This window comes from Takifugu flavidus, chromosome 4, assembly GCF_003711565.1.
Source record: "Takifugu flavidus isolate HTHZ2018 chromosome 4, ASM371156v2, whole genome shotgun sequence".
Taxonomy (NCBI): Eukaryota; Metazoa; Chordata; class Actinopteri; order Tetraodontiformes; family Tetraodontidae; genus Takifugu; species Takifugu flavidus.
In genome coordinates, this window is record NC_079523.1 from 2,278,816 (window position 1) to 2,303,705 (window position 24,890).

General features: G+C 42.4%; 1 protein-coding gene across 20 annotated transcripts in view; it reads left to right on the forward strand.

The window, feature by feature from the left end:
• The window catches only part of itpr1b (inositol 1,4,5-trisphosphate receptor, type 1b), a 46,785-nt gene that overhangs the window by 16,719 nt on the left and 5,176 nt on the right, over positions 1 to 24,890 (forward strand). For 8 of the 20 annotated variants that reach the window (XM_057031324.1, XM_057031326.1, XM_057031325.1 and 5 more), the window contains 22 exons: positions 30 to 141; positions 878 to 913; positions 4,568 to 4,603; positions 5,367 to 5,414; positions 5,914 to 6,043; positions 7,420 to 7,604; positions 12,435 to 12,618; positions 12,946 to 13,208; positions 13,971 to 14,171; positions 14,807 to 14,917; positions 15,348 to 15,443; positions 15,515 to 15,649; positions 16,129 to 16,236; positions 16,738 to 16,930; positions 17,097 to 17,219; positions 19,895 to 20,070; positions 20,444 to 20,608; positions 20,771 to 20,960; positions 21,119 to 21,208; positions 22,075 to 22,223; positions 22,680 to 22,845; positions 23,601 to 23,761. In XM_057031324.1, coding sequence (XP_056887304.1) covers positions 30 to 141; positions 878 to 913; positions 4,568 to 4,603; positions 5,367 to 5,414; positions 5,914 to 6,043; positions 7,420 to 7,604; positions 12,435 to 12,618; positions 12,946 to 13,208; positions 13,971 to 14,171; positions 14,807 to 14,917; positions 15,348 to 15,443; positions 15,515 to 15,649; positions 16,129 to 16,236; positions 16,738 to 16,930; positions 17,097 to 17,219; positions 19,895 to 20,070; positions 20,444 to 20,608; positions 20,771 to 20,960; positions 21,119 to 21,208; positions 22,075 to 22,223; positions 22,680 to 22,845; positions 23,601 to 23,761 — 3,058 coding nt within the window. Of the gene's footprint in view, positions 1 to 29; positions 142 to 877; positions 914 to 4,567; positions 4,604 to 5,366; positions 5,415 to 5,913; positions 6,044 to 7,419; positions 7,605 to 12,434; positions 12,619 to 12,945; positions 13,209 to 13,970; positions 14,172 to 14,806; positions 14,918 to 15,347; positions 15,444 to 15,514; positions 15,650 to 16,128; positions 16,237 to 16,737; positions 16,931 to 17,096; positions 17,220 to 19,894; positions 20,071 to 20,443; positions 20,609 to 20,770; positions 20,961 to 21,118; positions 21,209 to 22,074; positions 22,224 to 22,679; positions 22,917 to 22,988; positions 23,577 to 23,600; positions 23,762 to 24,890 lie in introns of those variants that run through there. The other 12 variants (XM_057031339.1, XM_057031340.1, XM_057031341.1 and 9 more) reach the window with 7 other exon arrangements.

Consider the following 24,890-nt stretch of genomic DNA (forward strand, 5'->3'; position numbering starts at 1 on the left):
TTCACTGTACTTTTTCTGTCCCTGACCAGACTGATCAAACACACCAAGCAGCTGCTGGAGGAGAATGAGGAGCGCCTGTGCATCAAGGTGCTGCAGACGCTGAGGGAAATGATGACAAAAGATCGAGGATACGGGGAGAAGGTACACGCGTCCCTGTTTCTGTCCCTCATCGTTTTCTTGAAAATGTGCCCAACGTTCACCTTCACATGTATAAAAAAAATCTTTACTGACCCTCAGGAGACAATGTCTTTGTCCCTCTGAGACAAATTATTGGATGTCAGATACATCATACAAAGAAATAAGAGAAGCTACTGACTTTACCTTGGTTGCTTCTGGTGCTTGTACATTAAGCGCAAAGAAGAAAAAAACCTTCCAGACCTGTATATGAAATGTCTGTCGATAGTGCTGGAAGGTCGTGTTCAGTTTGAGACAGTTGTAGCACAAATTGACCTTCCCTGTGTTCTTTATAACCGTAGTTTCATTATTAACAACATGCATGTTCACTCAGCATCCACTTGTTACTAATCACCTCAACTGCTGCTAAGGTTCTCCTAATCGTATTGATGACTTCCTTTTAAAATAAAAACAAGAAACAAAAACTTCGGACTACGAGACTGTAGTCCTGTTGCAAACGAATCTGGGAAAAGAGGATAAAGGAGTCAGGCTCCTCAAGGTGAAGTGGTATTAAAGCAGCTGCATCAGATGCTTTGTTTTGCCATTGTTATAGTGAAAATCTGGGGAAAGTGTATAAATACAACATTTTAACATGCTGTGTGTGTGCGCGCGTGTGTGACGAGCTTTACACTTTACATACCAAGCCTCACTGTAACCCACTTCTCTAGCTTTACTAACTGCCCCATATACTTTTCTCTTGCAGCTGATTGCCTTTGGTGATGAAATGGATGTGGCTGAGGTTGATCACTTTACTTACTACTGTGATTTGTGTCCCACTAACAACATAGACATGCATTGTGCCACATGTAGATCTCCTAGCGCTTCATTCTCATCTGTCAAATTTGAATATAGCTTAGTCCATCCCTCCCTGCTCTGCTCCCGTAGGAGTTGCTCCAGATCGCCATGTTAAAGTGTCAGCATACCGCCGCCATGTCTAGCACTCATTACGCAAAACGCCTGCATGTTTTTAAAATAGGTCTTAAAGATATCAGTCTGCTTGTAAATGAATTGCAATATCCAGATGCAGCCAACATTTAGTTTTGGAGTTTAGGCATTTCTAGGCGCTACGTTCTTCTGAGATCTTCTCCTCAAAAGCTACATTCCTATCCATGTAGTGCTTGGTCAGGCTTCTACAGGCTACATGGTGCTGTTATGACAGATTGTGCTTTTAGACAGTATATTCTTTAAGCCTTGAGCCAGGCGTTGGCGTATATATAGGAGGCACAGATCGAGTTCTAGATACACTCTAACAAATGACTCCTAACACTTCATCGGGGAGGGTTAGACAGGAGCTGGACTGTGTGTGGCGGGTCATGAGTGTACATTTCAGAAATAGGTTAGTGGTTCTGTCTTAGCCGATAATGGTTACAGGGATTAAGGATGTGACTCCAGAGGAACTGCATCCCCTCTTATTATGGTGACTAAAATTGTGTCTGTTAACGAAATAAAATGGTGTAATCAGCATTTCTTTGAGCGTAGGATGCCATATAAGAGAGTTCATGATTGTTTTCTATCATTCTTTACCTAAACTTGTCTCTGGGTTGCACTGTTAATATTGCACTGACAGCAACGGTAACAAAAGTCTGTGTCTAGACCTTTATAATCATCTTGTTATAATCATTCCAGTCTTAACTATAAATCTATTCATTTTCATAACTTAATTCAACACAAGTGCAATCATATTCCCGACAGCGAAGCCTGAAAGCATACTCATCTTTTGATGAAGACGGTGTAATGAAGGTGAAATCCTGTGGAGAAAAGCTTCAGAGGACGGAAATGATCTTTCTTTTCCGATTGTTTTTGTTGGATTTGCCATATTGCCGTTTACAATCTACACGTTTGGTAGAAACTCATGCCAGCAGAATAACAGTGATGGGGGGGGGCGATGGCAGACAAGCCACTTCATCAGAAATAAAGAGAACAATAATGTTTGTGTGCGACGAGATGTTTTCAGAAAGGGTCTTTCCACAATGGCGAGGAAGCGACATGTTGTCGGTTTCCTTGTTATGTCTTTCGTCTCATTTTCCCTCCCTCCTCCCTTATCCCACTTGGCACAGTGGCAGTGGAAATCCCCAGCTTCTATAAAAACAGAGCTGTTCTGAGAGCTGAGCTTTGTTCCCTCATCCCGTGCCGCATGCATGTTAGGAATGCATGCACGCTAGCTTACCCTCACGGCACATGCTGGATGTCACTCATTGTGGCACGCTGGCATTAACGACACAGTACTTTGCTTGTATGTGGACTGGCAGCATGTGTGGATCTGGCATTCAGAAGAAAGACGAGCACAACCCCAACTTCCCCTCAGCAGTATTAGCACACACCGCTGCCGTGCCCGTTATGTAACCCCAGCGTTCAGCCTGCTGCTCCCTATCCTTCCATTACACACCCCAGCTCCCTCCCAAAAGTTTCAAAGATTGTTTGTCTGTTTCACCACTGGTTGATAAGAATCCTGTCACGCTAGCTAATTGCACGCTCAGTGCAAGTATGCATGTGACAGTTCATGTATCAGAAGAGGTTATCCCTTTCTCGCAGAACTAGACTGTGGGCCAGAAGAAAACAAGACTATGCTAGCTTACCACCTTCATAGTCAGGCCCAGTCACACAGCTGACTGCCTGCAGTGGTGTTGCCTTGTGCATGTGGTAGGATTTGTTTGATGGACTGTAAGAAGCCCAAGGGGTCAGACAGGGACGACGTGTTGTTCCCATGATGTAAGAGACTTTACCAAGCACACATCCCATTCATTTAGCTGGAGTTATGTAACAAATTATTTCTGTGCTAGTCTGGTGATCAGCATGTCTGGAGAGCTCTCCGTCTCCTTATCTTTATGTCAGCCCACCAAACCCAAAGTTTTCACAAATGTGTCCATTTTGTGTCCATGTCATGTTTTCCCCGCTAATCAGCACTGATCACTGTTTGCCCAATGGCCTCGGATAAACCAGTTTATCTCCCCACCTGCTTCTTTAGGTGAAGTCGGGGTTAAACTTGGGTTGTTGTTCTCATTGTAGTCAACAGAGGGCGCTGCAGACGTTCCTCAGGAACACTCAGCGCCGTTCCAGTTTCCTTAACTTAATGGTGCGAGATTCTTGAGCTCCAGCCAGCTCTCCGGATGCAGTTACATAAGAAGAAAATTGTTTTTTGCTCTTTTTCTTGGAATTTTTAACCCTCCACTTACACGACCTGCAATAATTGTAAATTAAAGTGCAATTCCTTCCTGTAGTGATACACTTGTCAGTTGAATTAATCACATGTAGAAACCAAAGCAGCATTTGTTGCTTCTGTTGAGATATCAGTTCTTATCCAGTATAGAATTTTTCTTTCTGGTCTGTGAAATCATGAGATCACATTTGCAAATGAATGCTCTGAAGATTTTATCAGGCTTGGTGGAGCATGACTAATGAACACATTTCAGTTGTAGTACGTCTAATTATAAAAGATATAAATAAAACGTTTGGCCCAACTTTGAAACTGCCCTGATGAGAATCTTTCAGCTTTTATTTTCCTATGGAAATCAATTCTGTCTTAAAAGATTATTACTTGGAAATTCCTCTCCAGTTGCTGAATTAATCAGCACAAACCACATGCAAATGAATATAAGTTATTTTGGTATTTTAATCGCTATTCAGTAGTTCTGAGGGAGGAAAGGAAAACAAATTTAACTGGCGTTGTAAAAAACTATTGAAACTTTTGTTTACCCTGACTACTTGATTGTATTATATTTATCCTGTTAAGTACCTCACAGCTCACAGTCATAATTAACATTAATGGGTAATTTCTTCCTGTACGTTTCAGAAATGCACTCTTTTCTGCAGCGGCAAAGAGATTTTAAGAGATTTACTGTATTTAGTCTTTTGTAGAGACAAACTCTGTGGTGTTTATCCTCATTTTGTTTGACTCACCGAGCGAGAAATGTGTATTATTGGTTTTGTGAGAGGGGTTGGCAGCAGTACAACAGAGCGGAACGGCAGCCAAAGGTCGAGAGTGTGTTCAAAGCAGGGCTGTTATTATAGAATTATCATAATTTGCTTTCTTTTTTGTACAGTTTCTGCTTCCTCACTGCTTGCCATCCACGTTGCTTCCCACGAGAATAGCTCCATTAGAGTTCACATCACGAGACTCATCTAGATGATATATTTTTCTCCATGCTGTAAACAATCTATTATCACGGCAGGTCTGAAAAAGTGATGTTTTAAAGTCATGAGCATGTGTGACATGCATTTGGGCATGTGACTGGGCGGAACAATAGAAATAGAACAGTGGGAAGGTTTGTCAACTTTTAAGGGTGTCAAGAGTTTTAGATGTAGCTTTCAGGCAGCCTACTGCTTTTCTGGTTGCTCCATGACTAATTTAACATCTCCAACTTCTGACTAACATCATCCTTTTATTTCCAATCAGCTGGCACCTCTGCCGGAGCCTGACGTCCCTGTTGAGGTGTGTTTAAGGGCCATAATGCAGCTCTGCCTGCTAATATGGGTCACCGCTGATCAAAGATCATTTGTCACAGTTGGATACTAACGTCATCTCGTTGTTCGATCTTGAACATCTCTTTATGTGCACTGATAAGAGTTCCTCTTATGAGGACACTCTTGCATTTATGACTGTGGAAGTATGCTACATCTTTTCGCCACCTCCCTCTTGTGTAGTCATCTGTTCTCCCGTCCCTGCCGCCTCCCCATTTTTTCTGTCTACCTCTTGGTTTTTAGCAACGTCCGATTTCCTGACCTTCTTTTCAGTTGGGTGGTGGGGTTGAGCTTGTGTTTTTCCATCCCAGATTGGTGCTTACATTGTGTGTCAGTGGCTCACAATTCCATTATGTAATATGAACATTTTTTTTCTTGCCACACTTCCTATTTTCTCATGTAAAAAGATTTATTGACACTGACTGTAACACTGATTGATTTCATCCATGACAAATACAGAAGTGTCTTTAAATGTGTCTTCAGTAGATGCTTGCAAAAAAAGGGATTTAAACAATAAATCTGTCAATCATTTGAATGATTACTATCCAGCACGTCCTTGCATGAGGCCTGGCATGACTTTTTTTTTTTATCAGAACTAAATCTTCTGCATGCTAGTAAATTAACCAACATACAATGTATTAACATCCTATTTTGTTGTCTAACTTCCTTACACACCTTTTCATTTTTAAAACTTCTTATTTTACTGCTTTCTGCTAACGCACCTCACCTTAAAGGAGCTTGATCCCACCCAGCCACAGAAGCAGCAGGAAGATCAGAAGAGGGTAGGTACTAAGTGTGGATTTGTGGTGGTCTGATCCAAGCAGGAATCCTGTGGATGGTACACACGTGTGGGTGGGGACGGTCTTCTTAATCACACCGCTCCCGCAGCATGGCGCTCACTCACCCCCTCTAAATAACACGATATGTGATATTTGATACATATCACATGGTGGATATGAGTTGTTCCTCAGGTGTTTGTTTATGGCTGTGGGCTCTCTTTGGGAATCACGTAAGAGGTATCAAACACACTCATTTAATCTGAATTATTATGGGGAAATTTTCATGTTTAGAATGAATACATGGCCTCATAAATGGCCAGAATACAGTGGATATGAAGAAAATATACTGTAATTTATGTAGTTATTATCTGTCTATCAATCAATCCATTTTATGTAGTTGTTTGTTGTTGCAATGTTGTTTGTAATGAGACTAGAAAAGGAACTTTGGTTCCAGTTCCAGTTTTCAGTGTTTCACTAAATCTACTGACATTTGTTTTGACAGGGTGAAGCTCTGCGTCACATCTTGGTTAATCGATATTATGGAAACGTCAAATCTAGCCAGAGAAGAGAGAGCCTCGCAAGCTTTAGCAATGGCCCAGTTACCCCTGGTGCGCAGGGAAAAGTACCAGCAGGTGTGTAAATGACTGCCTTTTTGGTTCGCTCATAAAGATAGGTTGATTTCAAAATGATTGACTGAAAGTGGGTCAGTGCCTCAACAAGGTCAATACACAGTGCCAAAAAGGCAATAAAAGTGCACTTTAATTACATTAAATGGTGCAGTACATCTGTCAGGAGATGAGTTTAAATATAAATAACAAAATAAAGTGCAGCACTCATGCCATCAAAACTTTATGGTATTTAAATGGATAGGAAATAACTGTTTGCTCTATCTGGACTTTGTGCTGTAGGTGAAAATCTAATTCCAGGAGGTGTCAATAATTGAAGATCATTTAATTACAAATCAGTTAATCTCTGTAATATCATTTTAGCTTATAGCCTGTAGTAACAGGCACTGTACTACACTGGATCTAAGGTGGGTCCACATCACCAAGAGTAGACCCATCTGAACTTGATCTTACGATGTAAGAACAAACTACATCATTTTAACAATAATTTCCTAAATGATTGCCTGGGCAGACCCTCAGATTTATAAATGTAATTGATTCTCCCTAACTGACTATTTTCATTCTGAATCTGTCTCCTTTGTCTCCGGTGATCTGTAACTGAGGGAAGAAAATGTAATCTAATTCACAGTCATGGCCCTGTACCCCTATAAGTCCTTAGACCTTGGCTCTGCTTGTGAGCAGAGTGTGGGTCGTGTTGTTGCCAGGCGACCAGTGAGCCGGGCTGTGTCTAGAATGGGATGTGTTGTTGATTCAATGACTCGGCCAGCCAGAGATGGCTCTGATGGGTGCTGTTATCTCACCCCTGCCTCTCTAGCTGGCTGTGGTAGCCAGCAGCAGTAGGAGGTAAAGTGTCTCCATGGCTTAAAGCCACATCTCAAGTTTATGTGAAGCCCCCAAAGAAAACATGCATGTGGTGTAACCCAAGTCTCAAAAACTCCAGCATTCTAAATGTATGTGGAAATGAGGAATTGTTTAAATCTGTCTGTTTTAGGTCAAAACTAAACAGTGCAGAGTGAGCAAAGACTCACACTTCTCAGAAAACAGTCACAATAGTGTCACAATAATGTGACAAATTACAATTGTAATACTGTAGTATTATGTTTATGTACCCTATATATTCCCCATTGCATATCATGAAGCAGTGTTGCCCTAATGACTCATTTATAGTGTGTTTAGAGAACACAGAAGGCAGAAAATGTAAATGTGTTGCATCATATGTGTTCATCTTGATATTGATCAGTATCAATTCATTCAGTCCTGTTGCCATTTCTTTTTTTAGGTTAATGCATCATCACTAAAAGCAAAATACCTTTGAAAAAGAAATGTGAACTTGATAATAATCGAGAGCTGGACTTAGATAATGATCGTTTTGTTTTTAATAGTTGTCAGTTCTGGCGTTGGGGGACGAGGAGAACTGAGTTTGGCAGAGGTCCAGTGCCACCTAGACAAAGAAGGAGCCTCTGATCTGGTCATCGATCTCATCATGAATGCTACCAGTGACAGGATCTTCCAGGAGAGCATACTGTTGGCCATCGCATTGCTGGAGGGAGGGAATCCAGTGATCCAGGTAAGCAGAGGTCACTGGGTTCAAGGGTTTAGGGAGGTTGTGCAGTAATGAGGTCCAGTGCTCCCACATCCAGCTCCCAGTCAAAAGTGACTTAAACATAGGATGCTGTTCAGAATTTCAGAAGGGGAATGTTTTATCAGATGCAGTGGTGGGAAGAATTCTATTTATTGCTGTCAATAAAAAAAAGAGAAAAATAATGGATTGCTGGTCCTTTTGGCAGAGTTTAAGTTGACGAGACAAGAAAGGGAAGTCTGTAGAGAACCAGTAGTCTGCTGGGGAGAGGTCACAAGCTTAGCAGCCAAACACGTCATTACCTCCACACAGCCAGCAGAGGGTTGCTAAGGCAACACAAAGTCTTTTTGAACCTCACAGCAAGCAGGTTGACAGACAGACTTGCTGTGTTTGTCCATTATTCATCTTTATGGGGTTGTCTGGCTGAAAGTCTGGTATTTGCATTATAAAAGTAGTAGCAAACTAGGAATCTTATCTGCCGCATCATTCTGATGTGACTGTTTTGCTGTTCGTGGTCAAGGGTAAAGAGAATGTGCTGAGGAAAAAAACGTTAGTTTTGAAGTGCAGATCAGTGTAAAAGCCTGGATCTGGAGTCGGAGTAGGCACAAAGGCTCAGTGCCTTTCTACTTGTTTCACTCTGTCAGCATAACTTTCAACATGAAAGAACTCAGCAGTGATAGATCAATTTCTCCCTGGTCATTGCCTGATGAAGCCTCACTTTCCAGAGCATGCACAAAGGTGCTCACATGACTTCTACTACATAAGTAAAAGTGAACGCTCACTGAAACTGTGGCCTGTGTACTCTAAGTGCTGCCCAATCGCCCCAGGCCTCCCCACTGGACTCTTAAATTTCATGTGAAGCCAGTAAACAGATGTAATAGCAGGTCTTACCGAGAGATCCCAGAGTTGGCAAATGGCAGATTCCTGCAGCCTACAGCAAATATAATTAATTTATTATGTTGACTTTTCTCTCATTGTACTTGAAGGTGAAAGAAGAAGAATAAACGTAATGATTCAAATGGATGTAAAAAGTTTGTCTTAACATTTTTTTTTTTCTCCTGAGGCTTTGGTGATATCTTCAAATATTTGTCCCGATAAAGTCAAAGTTTGCATACAAATGTATGCATCACATTAGAATACGAGCATTTGTAATAGGAGTTAGAGCTGTCAGGACAAGCCCGAATGGGAAATTTTAAGTGTAGTGTATTGAACTTAACATGAAGAAGTTGCAATTTTCTGAGGCATTTCGTCTCTCACAGGTTGAATTTGCTGTTTTTCTCTTTCTTAGAACAGAGACAAGAGAGCTTTGTTGATGGATCACGCATGGCTCAGAGTGAATTTACTATATACAGCAGATACACCCCATTTCCTTGTCTTGCATAACGGCTGGTTGCTTGTCCCAATTAAGCACAGAAAGCCTCTTGTTTTCTAAATGAAAAGCAGTGATGAAAATAAAAATAAGCTGTCTGTTTGTATGCTTGTTTTTGGGCAACCGACGATCGTAGTCTAGACAGCAAAAGTTTAGAGGGGAGATCAACTTTTTATATGTGGCTCGACAGTGTATTTACCTGTCCTCCAGAGCTTGCCGTTACAGTATATCGACTCCATGATGCAGCCAATTCAGTTGAGATAATGTATTATTTACTTATCTTTGTCAGCAAAAGCCACACAAGGCCATAAGCCAGGATTCAAACCCGTAACCTTGTTCTGAAGGGACGGTGCTAATACAAACTGCCCACTCAAACTACAAGAGGATGCACGCCCGTTCACTTGTGTCTATAACTGTCTTTACCCCTCACACTACTTGTCATCATTGATTTACATAGGAAGCCAGGCATTTTCCAAATTTATCAAACTGGAGCCAGCAGATTGTGGATTTTATGCTTCTCAAATGAACAGACCAATATGATGAATCAATTATTTTAAAAGTCACAGAATGCTTTTCAATCGTTTAATCACCAAATCTTTCTAAATGACAAGAGCACGCACAGTGAAAATCCCCGATGTACTATTAATACTTGGTCACGAGTGGGTGAAGAAGCTGTTGATTCTCTTTCAGTGCTTCTTTTAAACATGAACTCCAGGCTTTTAATCAAACCATTGTTTGTAAGTGGCGAGAGCCATCCTCCTCATGTAAGACATACTGAAGCTGGAGTTTAAAAAAATTCTAAACCCAAAATGGTGACAAAACATTGTGCGGTTACAGTATTTTTATATAATTTTTATATATAATCGTAAAAAAAATACCTTCTGCTTTAAGAACTGGCAATGAATGACACGTCACTTATACAACACCACGTACACATGTCACACATTAGCCACTGACATACAAAACTTTCCATTAAGAGCCTTTATGTGTGTTTGCGTGTTATGTAAGAGAAGGATTGTGGAGACTCTACTCTGCTGTCGGTGGTCCATGGAGCCATCGCTGTCTTCATGACCTCAGACCTTAAACTGTCACAGGAGCAAACAGGTGGCGTTGCTATTACGCTATTACTCTGGCTTGTTGCGACACGCTGCCTTCCTCAGCCCTTTTCCAAACATGTATCACTCCTCAACCCACCTCCACATTTGTTGGAGTTCACTTTACTGCTGTCTCTGCTGTCTTTAAAAAGCTTTAGCAAAGTTAGCTCCCAGGCATCAGTGTCACCAGCATACTGTACCCAGTACAGAGTGGGCTTTGGATCCAGGTTACAGGTGCATTCAAATGTTCCGGTTTCATCACAGCATTCCCACACACCAGCAGGGTGTCAAACATATCCCATATCTCATATTGTGTCCATACGCTCCTTGTTGTCTCGACCACTTATAATGGGGACATTAAAATGTCTAAACAAAGCAACCTTTTCTCTAACATGAACAGTGCTGTTTTCCCCCCCTTTTAAACAGTTTAAAGACCCACTTTGTGTCTTGAAGTGATGCGTTCAGGGCTTTAACTCCTTTCCTGTAAATTTCCTTGAACCCTGCGTGCTGTTGTGTCCTTTATTTTTAGTTCAGCAGCTGGCAGTCATATCACCACTCCAGAGGGTGTGTGAGAATATTTGCCCAAAGCCATCCAATAAGCATAAAGATGCTTGTGTCACTCCCTCACAAGGTGTCAGGCAGGAGAGAAGAGGGATAATAACAGAGAACTGCTGGTTTAAACAGGCTTTACGTAACCGGTCCGTGCTGATGCCAGGTGCCGAGGTGGCAGCTGACAGGGGTTGGAGGGAAAACCGGAGGCTTTGCATTGCCACCGCGTTGAATTCGTATACTCCTATACTTATACGACCTCAGTAGTATAACACTCTTGCGTTATGCGACGAGGTAGTTTAACACTCATGTGTTAATACAAATCTTCAATAGGCTCACGGGCTGAATGGCCTCTTTCTTGCACGTATGACTCAACAGGAAGAGTTGGATGATAACGATCTCTGTGCAAAATTGTTGTGATCAGAGATTTTGTCCGTTCTTGTTTCCTTGTGTCAGTTTCATTGGGTTTCAAATGTGTAAAATCTGCAATATTGTTTGAGCAGAATAAAAATAGTCACCATATAATGATGCGAGAAAAATGTGAATTAATGAAGTGTCAACACTTTATTAAAGTTGCATAATTCATACACAGTTTAAATTGGTTAGTAACTATAACTCTTGATAAAATGATTCATGTTTTAATGACTCCAGCCATGAGACCAATTTAATATGGCCGTTTTTATCAGCATCTGCTGTGTGGATGAGTCGGCCTGTTTGCACAAGCCGTCTGCTGAATATTAATCCGAATGTTAGCAACAATTGGCTGTATCCTGTCAACAAACATGGAAACCCGTTTGAATTTTAAAATCTTGCGCTTGGGGCAAGGCTTGCCTGTGTATATATACTCTTGCTTAATGCAATAAATTGCATTATGAACTCAAAACTACCACCTTCATGCACTTTTGGTGCCTCTCCTCTCACACCACTTGCTCACTGTCTACGATTCTGGCACGGAAAAGTAGGGCAGGGTTTTCCTCCCCGTGTGTCCCGCTCCGTGGGCTGATGTAACAGCAATAGAGCTGAGGCGCCGCGTGCCCTTACTGTAACCACTCAGCTGATTACAGGTCTTATGTAAGGAGGGATTGTCAGGGAAAATGGGACAGAACATAAGAGCCTGTTGCAGAAAAACAACAGCTGCAAGAAACACGGCTTTCAAACAAGGCAGCCCTCTATGCAGTTCAGCTACAGGCAGAACATTTCCTTCCTAACATAGGCTTCACTTGCTGCTGCCTCATGCTGGCCCAGACCTACTTTTGTGAGGCTGAAAAGCCAACAACTGCTGCCTTTGCAGATTTTTACTGTAGCGTAATTGAGGCCAAGCCTTTGAACTCAGCTACTGCGGCACTGTTTAGCCGCACCTATAAATGCATTCGTTTGATTTGGATTATTGCACAGTTAAATTCTGTGTATGTGTGATTAGCTGGTGCATGATTTCATGGAAAACCCAGATCTGGTTTGATGTTCCCCATTTGTAAGTGGTAATTCTCAGTAGAGTCCTCAGGACCCAGAACCTTTTTTTTTTTTTCTTCCAGAAAATAGTGGCCTTGTATAACTTTTTTTTAAAAAGAGAAATTCTGCCCTCTTGCATTGTGGGGTAACATTTAGGAATTTCAAGACAAATGCTCTAGAAATTCTGTTCAGGGAAAGCATCACGGATATAGCATGCTGCTGATCAAAATCAAAAAGAGGAAAAATTGAGCCACCCTCTATCTTAAATTATGAGTGTAAGCATCTGCCAGGATGCACCCACATCATAAAGAGTACATATAATAAATACACTGTTCTTTTTTTCTCTTTTTATCCCAGAGGTCATTCTTCATTCGTCTAACTAGGGACAACAAGTCAGAAAAATTCTTCAGAGTCTTTAATGATCGCATGAAACTGGCTCAGCAGGAGATCAAAGCCACCATGACGGTTAATACGAGCGATCTGGGGAGTAAGAAGAAGGATGAGGAACCAGCGGACAAAGATGCGCCAGCACGAAAGAAAGGTCAGGGGTCGAGAATAGCACTCTAAAAACAAATCATATCCTTAGAGGGATAATTATTTTTCATATGTGGTTGTATTTGCTGCCAACATACAGTGGGTGGTGTTAGGCTAAGCTGATGTCATGCTACAAATAGGGTGATTTTTCCTATTAATTGGCCAAAGCAGTTAGAAAAAGGTAGCTTATCATCCCAATGATGATGCTCTGTTGCTTTAGTGACCACACCTCAGACAACCTCAAGTTAAAAACCCGAGACTATCCCAAACATTAGTCAACAAATCTGCGTCTCCTCTCTCATGATCTTTAATTGACTCATTTACTTGTGGTTAGTCAAAGATGTGCCAGTGGTGGCAGTGGTGACAGAGGAGGTGAAGGAGCAGCTGGTGGAAGCTTCTGCTGTCACCAAAAAAGCCTTCACCACCTACAAACGGGAGATGGAAGCCGAAGAGCACCAGGCAGCCGCTGAGGGCACCCCTGTCCCCGCAGCAGATAAGGGCCAGGAGGAAGGCGAGATGAGCGTCATCATCACCATCATGCAGCCGATCTTGCGCCTCTTGCAGCTGCTGTGTGAGAACCATAACAGAGATCTGCAGGTCAGCTGCTGATTTGCTTTGCCTGTCGCCTTTACTCACATCCATCTCTGAGGAATGCGGACATTTCCTGAGCCGTCATTTTAATGTCTCTTCGTGATTGGTTATAAAGAATTGAAACCATTAAAAAAAAAAAAGGCGCTGTTTTCGGAATGCCCTGATGCAGCTGTTTCTATATCTGGTCCGTCTTGGTCTGGTTTCATTCTGAGCAATGTGTTGTTTGGAAATGGCTAAGCCCAGAAAGAAATGTTTCCTCTTGCACTGATTATGAGAGCCCCAAACCAGTACATGCTTCCATTAAATGAAAGTTGGCTGGGTGCTGAATCCCCTTTTTTGTGTGTGTGTGGGTGTGTGTGTGTGTGTGTGTGTGTGTGTGGGTGTGTGTGTGTGTGTGTGTGTGTGTGGGTGTGTGTGTGTGTGTCCGCCATCTTGACCCACTTTGCATACAAGATATTGATTCACATCTTGCCAGGCAACACAGATGATCAATATGACAAAATGCTTCTGTTTCTTGCACAGACATGGAGTCATTTTGTGGCTGTTCTGTACCTAAAACAAGAGGAGATTGAACCTCACAACAGTTTTTCCTTTTAACTCGCATATATCTGTATCCCTTGACCCACTGATAATGTCTTTTTTATTGCCCGAGGGGAAACCTTCCATGAGTCCCGGTACTTTGGGAACCAACTTTGGCCTCAGATGTTGGAGCAAAACCTCCCAGAAAGGATAATGTCTGATCTGTCTGTGCTTTATTTTACATTTCAGAACTTTCTGCGTAACCAGAATAACAAGAACAATTACAACCTTGTATGTGAGACACTCCAGTTCTTGGACTGTATTTGTGGCAGTACCACCGGAGGACTGGGCCTGCTGGGCCTCTACATCAATGAGAAGAACGTTGGTCTTATCAACCAGACAGTGGAGAGCCTGACTGAGTACTGCCAGGGTCCCTGTCATGAGAATCAGGTGATACACAGCTTGCAGTTTAGGATGCACCACATTTACACCAAGTTGCCTAAATGCAAATGTTGTATTTGTATATCAAACTGTTTACTCAATCGATCATTTTATTAAATCCTCACACCGGCGTAATCATAACCACTTCTTATAATTGCATTTGAAAAAAAATTAAGGTCTCTTTAGGGTATACGCATGTATAAGTGAAATTTTGTGATGTGATTGTAATGTTCAGTAACAAATGTCAAAGTTTCCTGGTTTAAAATAAGGTGAGATAATGTGGCCTTTAACCACCACCACAACCAAATGAGACATTTAGTTCTGTCAATCAAAGTCAACAGTTGTATGGATCTAAACTGCAAGTTGACATTTGCATGCAGCAATTGCACCGCAATAGTGGTAATTCTAGTTTTTAAGAGGCATCATAAAACACATGCTGCCGCCACAAACCACAGTTGGAGTTTTGGCACATGTCTAACAAAGTGAGCTTTAATCCAGGTGCAAGAGAACTGCTGCATTTGTTAACAGATGTGAAACAGAGATGAGCTTTTATTCATTAATCTCCTGTTCATGCTCGGTGCCACTGCTGCTTATAACAATGACAGCACCACTCTTCATTCTCTTAAATGTCGTCTTCTCCTCAGAACTGCATTGCCACTCATGAGTGTAATGGTATTGACATTATCATCGCGCTCATCCTCAATGACATCAACCCCCTCGGGAAGAAGAGGATGGATCTTGTGTTGGAACTCAAAGTGAGTGTTTAATCGATCCGCTCATTAGTTCTGACATCAAGGCCGTTCTCAGTTATCCATTTTTTTAATTGTTATGAGGTGAAGATGTACATATTCTATTTAAACTCTGGAGATTCGTCAGCTTTGTTTATATAATCACAAATTAATGACAGTTAAAAGCAAACATCTACTTTGGCATTGAAGTTAAAACAAATAATTGAACTGCAGCTACTCAACCTGTCCTAACCGTAGATCATAAGTCCTCATAATGCAGAATGGAAGCGATCATACTCGCCTTACAGCAATATCAACTATTTGACTATATAATAGGAATGCTCCTTTCCCACCTCCGTGCAGGTTCATACTGTAGGCTTACACCACACGTGTACTCAATTATAAATTCAAAAGGGCAACTTGATAACTAAGTTATTCCTTTGTGTATTTTTTGCAGAATAATGCCTCTAAGCTCCTTCTTGCAATTATGGAGAGTCGCCATGACAGCGAGACTGCAGAGAGAATCCTGTACAACATGAGACCAAAGGAGCTGGTGCGAATGCCTGTGTGCATGTCGTCAGCTGGTGTCGTTCGGATTTTGTATGACAGGCTGTGTTCTTGCAGGTGGAGGTGATCAAAAAGGCCTACATGCAGGGTGAGATAGAGGTGGAAGAACCAGAGGAGGGTGAAGATGGGGAAGAGGAGCATTCTGCCTCACCACGCAATGTTGGTCATAACATCTACATCTTGGCACATCAAGTAAGGAACAAAGTGTGTGTGAAAACACTATCTGGATCATTCACCATGATTCCTGCCCTTTTACACTCACCTCCTCTTTGTCAGACATCGCACCGTCTACAAATCCATACCAAAATGCATGTTTAACAGCCAATACAGCTTCTCATACAACACATACTTTACAAAAGCAACAGAAAAATAAGCAAAACCAGAACAAAACTGCAATAGATGGAAGGCTGCGCTATGCTTCTGTTGCAAACATACTGTAAAACTAATTACAACACCCCCATCTTCAGTCACATAAGGCAGACTCGTGACTGAAAAGACTGAAAAAAGTAGTAACAACAGCTTCCAATTATTATAACCGAGACCTAATATTGTAGCGTTGGGCACTTGCAGACTGTATATTTCAGTCCTTTTGCTGATAATAAGAGTCGTAGATGTGCTTGATTCTGTCAGATATTGATGGATTTACTTATTTATTATTATTATTATTACAGCTAGCCCGTCACAACAAGGAGCTGCAGGCCATGTTGAAGCCAGGGGGGACATATGGAGAGGGGGACGAGGCCCTGGAATTCTACGCCAAGCACACAGCCCAGATCGAGGTCAAATGTCGTGTTCCTGTCCAGACCAAATGATCCCACCTGCAACAAGTTTTTATCGTTATCTTGACATTTCTCGTTTCCCTGTTTTTTCACGTACTATCTGACGGCATATCACAAGATGTGTGCCTGAGCTCGGTTGCAACACATTTCTGCTTCCCAGTTGTCTTGAAGCATGTGATGGTGTTTTTTCTTGTGCACTTCAGCGTTGTTTTGTTACTTAGAATGGCATACACCTCTGGCATGTTTGCACATTTCTCTGCGAGTGCGTTGAGGACGAGGAATGCTAATTGCTGTCAGCAATATGACCTCAAGTTGTTGGCTCGCATCAAATAATGACTGATGAAAACAAAGGCCTTTTAGTTTATGTGCAGGTGACAAGCGACAATAGTAAAGTAATACTATGTATTACTATGTAAAGTAATAATATATGATGTGAATTCGGGGTGTATAAGAGGACGGGGCAAGAGTTTACATTTGTGCTGCATCTGTGATTGTGTCCAGATAGTGCGGCTGGATCGCACCATGGAGCAGATCGTCTTTCCTGTGCCCAACATCTGCGAGTTTCTCACCCAAGAGTCCAAGCTGCGTGTCTACTACACCACAGAACGGGATGAGCAAGGCAGCAAGATTAATGACTTCTTTCTGCGTTCTGAAGACCTCTTTAACGAGATGAACTGGCAGAAGAAACTGCGAGGTGATCACTTTCAGCCTCCTTCCTGAACGTTGCATGCCGCTGTTAGAGGAGCAATCTTAGAGGCTAAACTGCACTTCGTAGCATCAAAGTTTGGTTCTGTTTGTGAAATGATACATTTTGCATTTGCCTGCTGTACAGTGATCTGTGTTTCTTTGCTGAAACACAGCTCAGCCCATCCTTTACTGGTGCTCTCGCAACATGTCATTCTGGAGCAGCATCTCCTTCAACCTGGCTGTGCTGATGAACCTGCTGGTGGCCTTTTTCTACCCTCTGGAGGCAGTTCGTGGAGGTCAGTGTCTATAAGTGGCATCTGAGTTCTCGTCTGAAATGCGTTCAGGTTTTGAAGGTTAAAAGATCCTTTGAGGTAAGTATCTCGTTAGGTGACTTGAGGCATCGAGTCAGATCATGGATGCTACGTTTTACTGGAATATGTTGTTTGGGTGTGTCCCACTCCCTCTTAACCAACTGTAGCAGCCCTCTTTGGCTGACGACAAAGGTTGATAGACTGGTGTCCACTGGTGGAGAAGAGCACATTCAGACCTCTATAGACATCTGCAAAACATTCCAGTCAAGTTACACCCCAGGACCAGTGATGTCCATCAGAACACTACACCAGAGCAGGACCGAGAACATCATCCAGCATGACTGTGACTTATGTGCAGGACTGTATGAGAGACTGTATGTAAAAGAGTTTGAACAAGAACAACATCCCAGATAACTTTAAAATAAGCAGCTCACCAAGAAAGATGTTCACCCTTAGGACAAAATATCTCCCAACAGGCTAAGCAATGCTGTGTATGCTGTCCAGTGTTCTGAGGACTGTTCTGACTCGCATAGAGAAGAGACCAAACCAGCTCTCCATAAAGACGTATCCAACATAGGAGTGTTCTTTTTGCGAGAATGCACATGTGCACACAGGCAGAGAGGAGAGGTGGCTTGAGAGCTAATCATGTTCAGTTGGAACGACTCTTTCCAAACACTTAGAACAGAGCCTTTGGACTCCAACTGTCTGCCACTGACGTCTTCCCCAGCTACCTGCCCTAACAACCCTAAACCTATCCTCGCCTCGACCAGGGCGCTTCAACAACTGGCATAATGGAACAGCCACTTTGTCGCAAGTTAACTGTTAAAAAAAAATCCTCTGAACCAGCTGAAAGAGTTAAATAGGCATTTTAAATTAGGGGCGCAATAACTTCAAAGAAGATGGAGTTCCTGTTGCTCTGGAAACTCAGTTGCACATGTGCTCATTTTCCTCACACCGCAAAATGACCCTTAGAACGTCAATTAAATTGTAACACTTTTAGTTAGTTAATAATTTTCAAATATAGATGAATAAAAACTATATAAAAGATCACTCAAGAAGACAATAAAACCTGAATGGAGTGATTGGAGTAACATTATTGGGAAGTGCAAAGACAAGGGATAATTTAGTCTACATGTCTGACCTTTGTCCTGACACCTTATTAACCCCTGGCGTGTCTGGACAGTCATGTGGTCGTAACGTAATGATTTAAGGTTGAGAAAGCTCAGGAGGTCAGAAGGGGCAGGAGATTGCCTTAGATTTGAAATATCCATTCAAACGAGAATGTCCTAGTGAATAATGTCCTGCATAAGTCTGTTCTTTAGAGATAAGCAACAAATAAGTAGCTTACATATTATTTCTGTCGAGTTTGCTTGCAGTTCTCCTTGAAGCTGATATTTGTGGGGACGCGAAAAGCAGCAGACGTTAAGGGCGGCATTGTTCCATTCCAGAGTAGTGTAGAGAAGACACACATTGTTATTCAACACATAAATTTTCAATTGTTCTTTCTGGGGTCAAACAGTGAGGTCCCTTTTGTTTAAACTTCCTCACATCAGACTAGGCCATACAAAAAAGAGGTTGTTAGCTTAGTTCCAGATACTTCATGTGGTTTTCAGTGTCAAAGGTCTGCGAGCTTAGTAGTTCATTCCAGGGCAGGCCAGGTTTTGATCCAGGGAAGGAATTTCTCAGCTGCTGTTAAGGTGCCTAAACTCACACCATGTCCTCAATTCGTGCCAGCTCAGGCGTTTTAGGTTAATATTCAAACCAAGTGCTTGTAAACCGAGAATAAAGTAGGCTGCATCACTTAATTTAGGAAGTTGCTGCCAGCCTAACATTAAACCACTTATAAAGTATAATGAAGTGAAGATATGCTGAATTTGCTAATTATATACACAAAAGAAACCACAAAACTCTCCTTTTACATCGTCTCAGCTGCCTGCCCCGCCCATCAGCTGCTCACCTCGCCCACGCCAACCCGTAGATTGTGGATGGTTTAAAAAAACAACTGTGGCCTCGGGAGTTCCCACAATTCACCAGATGTGCTGGTGCTGGTGCTGGTGACGTAGGATACCTTAAATAACCTAACTACGCCCGCTTGCTGTAGTTTATCCTGCAGAAGAAGGCAAGATGCCAGACATTCCAGCCAAGTGCTGCTCTAACGTGAGCTCCAGCAGCCAGATAGGAAAATGCTCATGGCGTTTTCATTGTAGTAAACATCACGCTGTGAGTAGAACTGACCCAATCAGTTAGTGGGAAGCCCAGTCTGTCTTCTGTTAACTGTTCAGTAAACATTTCATTGTAGGTGTTTGATATAGGAGCGTTAGGGAGTGAATTTGCTGCCAAGTCCTCTGGCAGCCTGCTACAATGCACTACTTAGGACTATTCCTTGTGAATTTAGCTGAAGCCAAATGTATTTTTAGGCCACAGCCAAGAGTTATGTAACAAGTACCTGTCATGTGATCCTGTACATGCAGAGGCAAAAGAAGGAGGCTTCAGAAGGGAGTGTTGGTTTTCAGTGGCGCTGTGAAAATGTGATGTGTGATCTCTTCATCTGGATTTTCACAACTAAGAACCAGAGAATTTCGCACAAAAGGAGAGGGATGGTTACATTTCTGAAGGAAAAAAGAGAAATGGTCATTTCTCCCTCCTTTCTCCACCCTCAGGTACCCTGGAGCCCCACTTATCTGCCCTTCTATGGATGGCAATGCTAGTTTCCCTGGCCATTGTCATCGTCTTGCCTCAGCCTCACGGCATTCGGGCACTTATCGCTTCCACCATCCTACGCCTGATCTTCTCTGTGGGCCTGGAGCCCACCTTATTCCTGTTGGGAGCGTTCAACGTAAGCGTTTTTCCAAAGTAATTTCAGCATTTCTTCAGAACCCGTGCACCATGTGAGATGGGACTGGGTGATGAATCAATGCAGTAGCCCAGCAGATATCTGGACTAAAACCTGTTCACGTGGCAAAACAAATAAAATGAGCATCACCCTTGTTGCTAAAGCGTATCTGACAACAGTTGAGAGGGCGTCAGAGCAGTCAGTCCTCAGCCATCTGGTGATAAGTCCATATTTCTAATCTATCATTTTAATGATCATGTCAGTGATAAGTTGAAATCCTTTCAACCCTGTAAGCATTCCGCTTTCTGCTCAATCATTTTACAAGGTGTGGCTGCTCGTTTTGAGTGTCCTTTATATGTTTTTCATTGTTCTTCAGCTATGCAACAAGGTCATCTTCCTGATGAGTTTTGTTGGGAACCGTGGAACCTTCACTCGCGGTTACAAAGCTATTATTACAGATGTGGAGTTCCTGTACCACCTGATGTACCTGATCATCTGCTGCCTTGGGGTCTTTCTTCACGTCTTCTTTTACAGCCTGCTAGTATGTGAGCACACACGACACATAAATACCTAAATGTGCATAAAGGAGACGTGGTCACTAGACCAGTTAAAAGCAGTTGCATGGATCCTGCCCTGTTTTATTTCAATGTGGTCATCAAACAAAGGTTTTTATACGTTTCTTTTGTGAATCTTCTTCCTCCAGCTCTTTGATCTGGTTTACAGAGAAGAAACCTTGCTGAACGTGATAAAGAGCGTGACCCGCAATGGCCGCTCCATTGTTCTCACTGCCGTGCTGGCTCTTATTCTCGTCTATCTCTTCTCCATTGTGGGTTATATTTTCTTCAAAGACGACTTCCTTTTGGCCGTCGACAGGATACCCAACAAAACACTAGGTACGACATTACCTGCCTGGAACAAGCATCAGTTTGTCCTGCTTGACCCAGACAGTTAGTAGACATAAACTGTGACTGTTTTTCAGCAAAACCACATGTTGAAACTACATTTGTAGGTCAAAGTTTTGCATAACTTGGTTAATGCTGTCTTGAAATAGAGATTGGAGCCAGTATTTTTGGGGAGTTCTTCTCTGGCGGGTGCCACAAAGAAAATGGGGAGAATTGCTCCTCAGAGGCTGTGATGGATGGTAGGTTAAACTCTTGTAAAGTAACAGTACCTTTGGATTAACTGATTCCTATTTTTGAATCCAGACTTATTTTTAGATATCTGTGCACGTGGGACAGTTCCCATGGCCATTCATGTTTTTTCATGTTTTAATGCTTGTAGAATCCTCCTGAGGGGATTTATCCCCTCCAGAGCTGTAAATCTGGGCAGCCGTGTGGTCATGGGATTAAGCATTGTTGAGACAACCAGAGGCTTTCAGGGAGCCGGGTTTAGACTCCATGTGTTTCTGAGGGGAGAGCCTGATGTAGGGGCTCTGGGTTGAAAGGTCAGGGATTAACTACCATCAGATACAAGCAGGTCACGGGGTCCGCTCTGTGACGGCGTAGAGCGTGCTTTGCTTCGAGCACATGAGTTTTTGCGAAACCTTAATTGCCTTAATGACAAATGCTTCCAGTCTAAAATATGTGCCACCTTGAACATTGCTCATCCACCCATGTTGAATCCTCAATCAGCATGGGTCCTGACCTCTCATAAACCCCCTGCCCACCACCACACACGCTAATGATGAGTGTCTGCTGACTGTGTGAATAATTGAGAACATTGCAATTTTTGCTTTACCCTCTCAGACCAACGTGGGGAACCATTTAATTATGTGTGTATAGCTAGTAGGGTTTGAATACACACATAGGGCCTGAGGACATACCAGAGCCTTTAGTTGCATATAGAAATCAGTTTCAAGTTTCACTTGCTGCTCCTCTGTTGTTTATGTTGTTGGATTTGGAAAGAACAGAAAGTAGTCAAACTCAAAATCTTGATCAGAAAACATTAAAAGTTATTACAGCGGTTTATAACTAGATAAGTAATGACAGGCCTGTTATCTCTTCTTAGCTTCCATTACTGTGCAGCCCTCAGCAGTGGTGATCGAGGACAAAGAGCGAACGTGTGATTCCTTGCTCATGTGCATTGTCACTGTATTGAGTCACGGTCTCAGGAGTGGAGGAGGTGTAGGAGATGTTCTGCGGAAGCCTTCCAAAGAGGTACAACACACAACAACACATAAAAAAAAACTCGGTCTTTTCAAAATCGAAGGGGTAACATGATCCCCTACCACAAAAGAGTTCAGCTAAAAAGTGGATGTGATGTAACTTGTGTGGTCTGTTTCCGCTCATTTATGCTTCACGGATATGCAATTCGATGCTGCTCTCAGCAGCCACAAGTCAGACTTTAACAAATACAAAGAGCTTCGATATTGTATGTGTACAATTAGAACTGAAACTTCACGTATTATTCACGTATTATCAGTCAAGAAAGCATCTAAAGTTATCTTTTCTTATTTAATCCTTTAATCTATTCATTTAACATACCATTTTTAATTATTGTTTGACTATGGATGATTAATGTACATGAGCTGCACAAGTAGTCTGGGTAATGTTGACTTATACCAGTAACTGAGTAAAAGTTTAATGGACTTTTTATGTGTTTGGGTTTAACAGGAGCCCCTTTTTGCTGCCAGAGTGATCTACGACCTGCTTTTCTTCTTCATGGTCATCATCATTGTCCTCAACCTCATCTTTGGTGTCATCATTGACACTTTTGCTGACCTGAGGAGCGAGAAACAGAAGAAAGAGGAGATACTGAAAACGACGTGTTTTATCTGTGGTGAGGAAATAATCGATCACCAGATTGATGCAGATCTGGGGAATTCAGAGATGAGGTCAGTCTCAGAATCAGTCGTGTTCTTGTGGGAATATCATCCCTCGTGAGGAAGAGTTGTTTTTGGGTTTTTTTTAAATTGAAAACAGTGTGATGTCAAAATACAGGCCTCCTAACCTTTGACCTCATTGTCACTGTTGTCAGTTGTCACTTTTAGAACAGAGGGGAGAAGCAACGCAGCACTAGACAGGTGGTCTTGCAGATGTGCACAGCTGGTCACGAATCAGAGAAGCAGTCTGTAATGAGCCGTGTACGAGTGTGCAACTGCGATGTTGCAGAATCTCTTGGTGCGAAACGGGCTGTTTTGTTTCTGTGTAGTATAAACAACGAAACGCCTCCTCTTCCCAGAATGAATGGTTAGTCACCACAGATGCTGTTGTGGAGGAGGAGTGTTTCTTCCTGTTGCCATTTGGGTCTTGACCATGTCAGTCTGCACACTCACGCACACGCCCGCCGCATCCATCGCTAAACCGCGTTGCATCACACAGCTCTTCCATTGGTATTTGGTAATAGGGTCATTCCTCTTTTGCAAATGTAAAATGAGCAACTAGTGTGTAATAACTAGTGTTTAAAATCTTGTCACGGAGTGGTCTGCAGCTGGTTTGGTTTTGGGTCAGCTGCTGGCATTTGGCTCTCAAGATGAATTGCCTCATGAAATGTAATAAATGAATGATTTGTTACACTGTATTCTCCCATTTTAGGTCTGGAGAGAGACAAGTTTGACAATAAGACGGTCACCTTTGAAGAGCACATCAAAGTTGAGCACAACATGTGGCATTACCTGTTCTTCATCGTCCTGGTGAAGGTCAAGGATTCCACTGAGTACACCGGGCCAGAAAGCTACGTGGCTGAAATGATCAGGGTAAGGTTAGCCGTCGCAAATGTGCACACTTTAGCTGAACTGCGGTGTGGAACGCATAAAATGTGCATGAACACCTCCTCCTTTATGATCGAGGGCCCTGAAGTTCACGTGTGCTGTCGTCTCTGCAGGGCCAATTAACACTTCTATTCTTATTATTTACCTCGTCCGTCTCAGATTATGTAATCCTCGCTTCCATGACCTAAAATCTCTCCAAAGTATTATCACATCAGTCAGCTTTGTGTCTAGAGAATTAACTTTCAGACAGAGTCTGCAGTTGGCATAAAATGTGTTAATCCTCCAAAGCAGTCATGGCTTACCAAACACACATGCTCAAACACACACAGGTCTCGCCAGCTTGCCCATATGAATCTTTGGTAGACGTGCTGGCTGAGCTGAGCCCAGTCCCGTGATCTTTTGAGCAGAAGTGTGGCTATTCCTCCTTTTTATCACATAAAAACTCACACGCAGATGCTTATAGACGCCAAAAGCAACCCCAATAAAAGGGAAACAAAACTTTTTTTTCCCTCATTCTTGCATCATGCTCATAACCTCTGAGCAATTAGAGAGCTTTTTAAACTTCCAAAGGAAAGCCCCTTCTTCTAGTGTTCCTTTCTCTGACGCACTTGTGTTGATGTCAGTTTCTGACAGTTTTTTTTTTTTTTTTCTTCACAAGAAAATGCTTTACCCACTTATTTGTCTTTGTGGCCTGATCTGTTAGAAGCGGTCTTGTGAAAAACCACCTGATTTGGGATTGACCTCCCCCTTCCATCCTCCCCCTCATTAACCTTGCACACCAGCGAGCCAGAAATGAGTTTGCACAAGGCTGAAGGGGCAGACGGTGCAGAGGAGGCACTCATGGTGCGAACGACCAATCAGCTGACCCGGTGATCGTTAACATTAGCTCTGAGCTCCACATGCCAGTTTTTCATTGAATAAAACATTTTTCTCCTAGATAAATTCTAGAGAAGCATGATTGAATAGTGCTTTATATATTTTAAATCCCAGTCTGTAGATGGGTGCTTTGGGATGTGTGTCTTTAATAGGTTTAATGGTGTGTAATGGTGGTGGGTAATTTTGTACAGTGCTGTACGTTTTTTTGGAGATGCTAATTTCCCTGATGGACACCCCC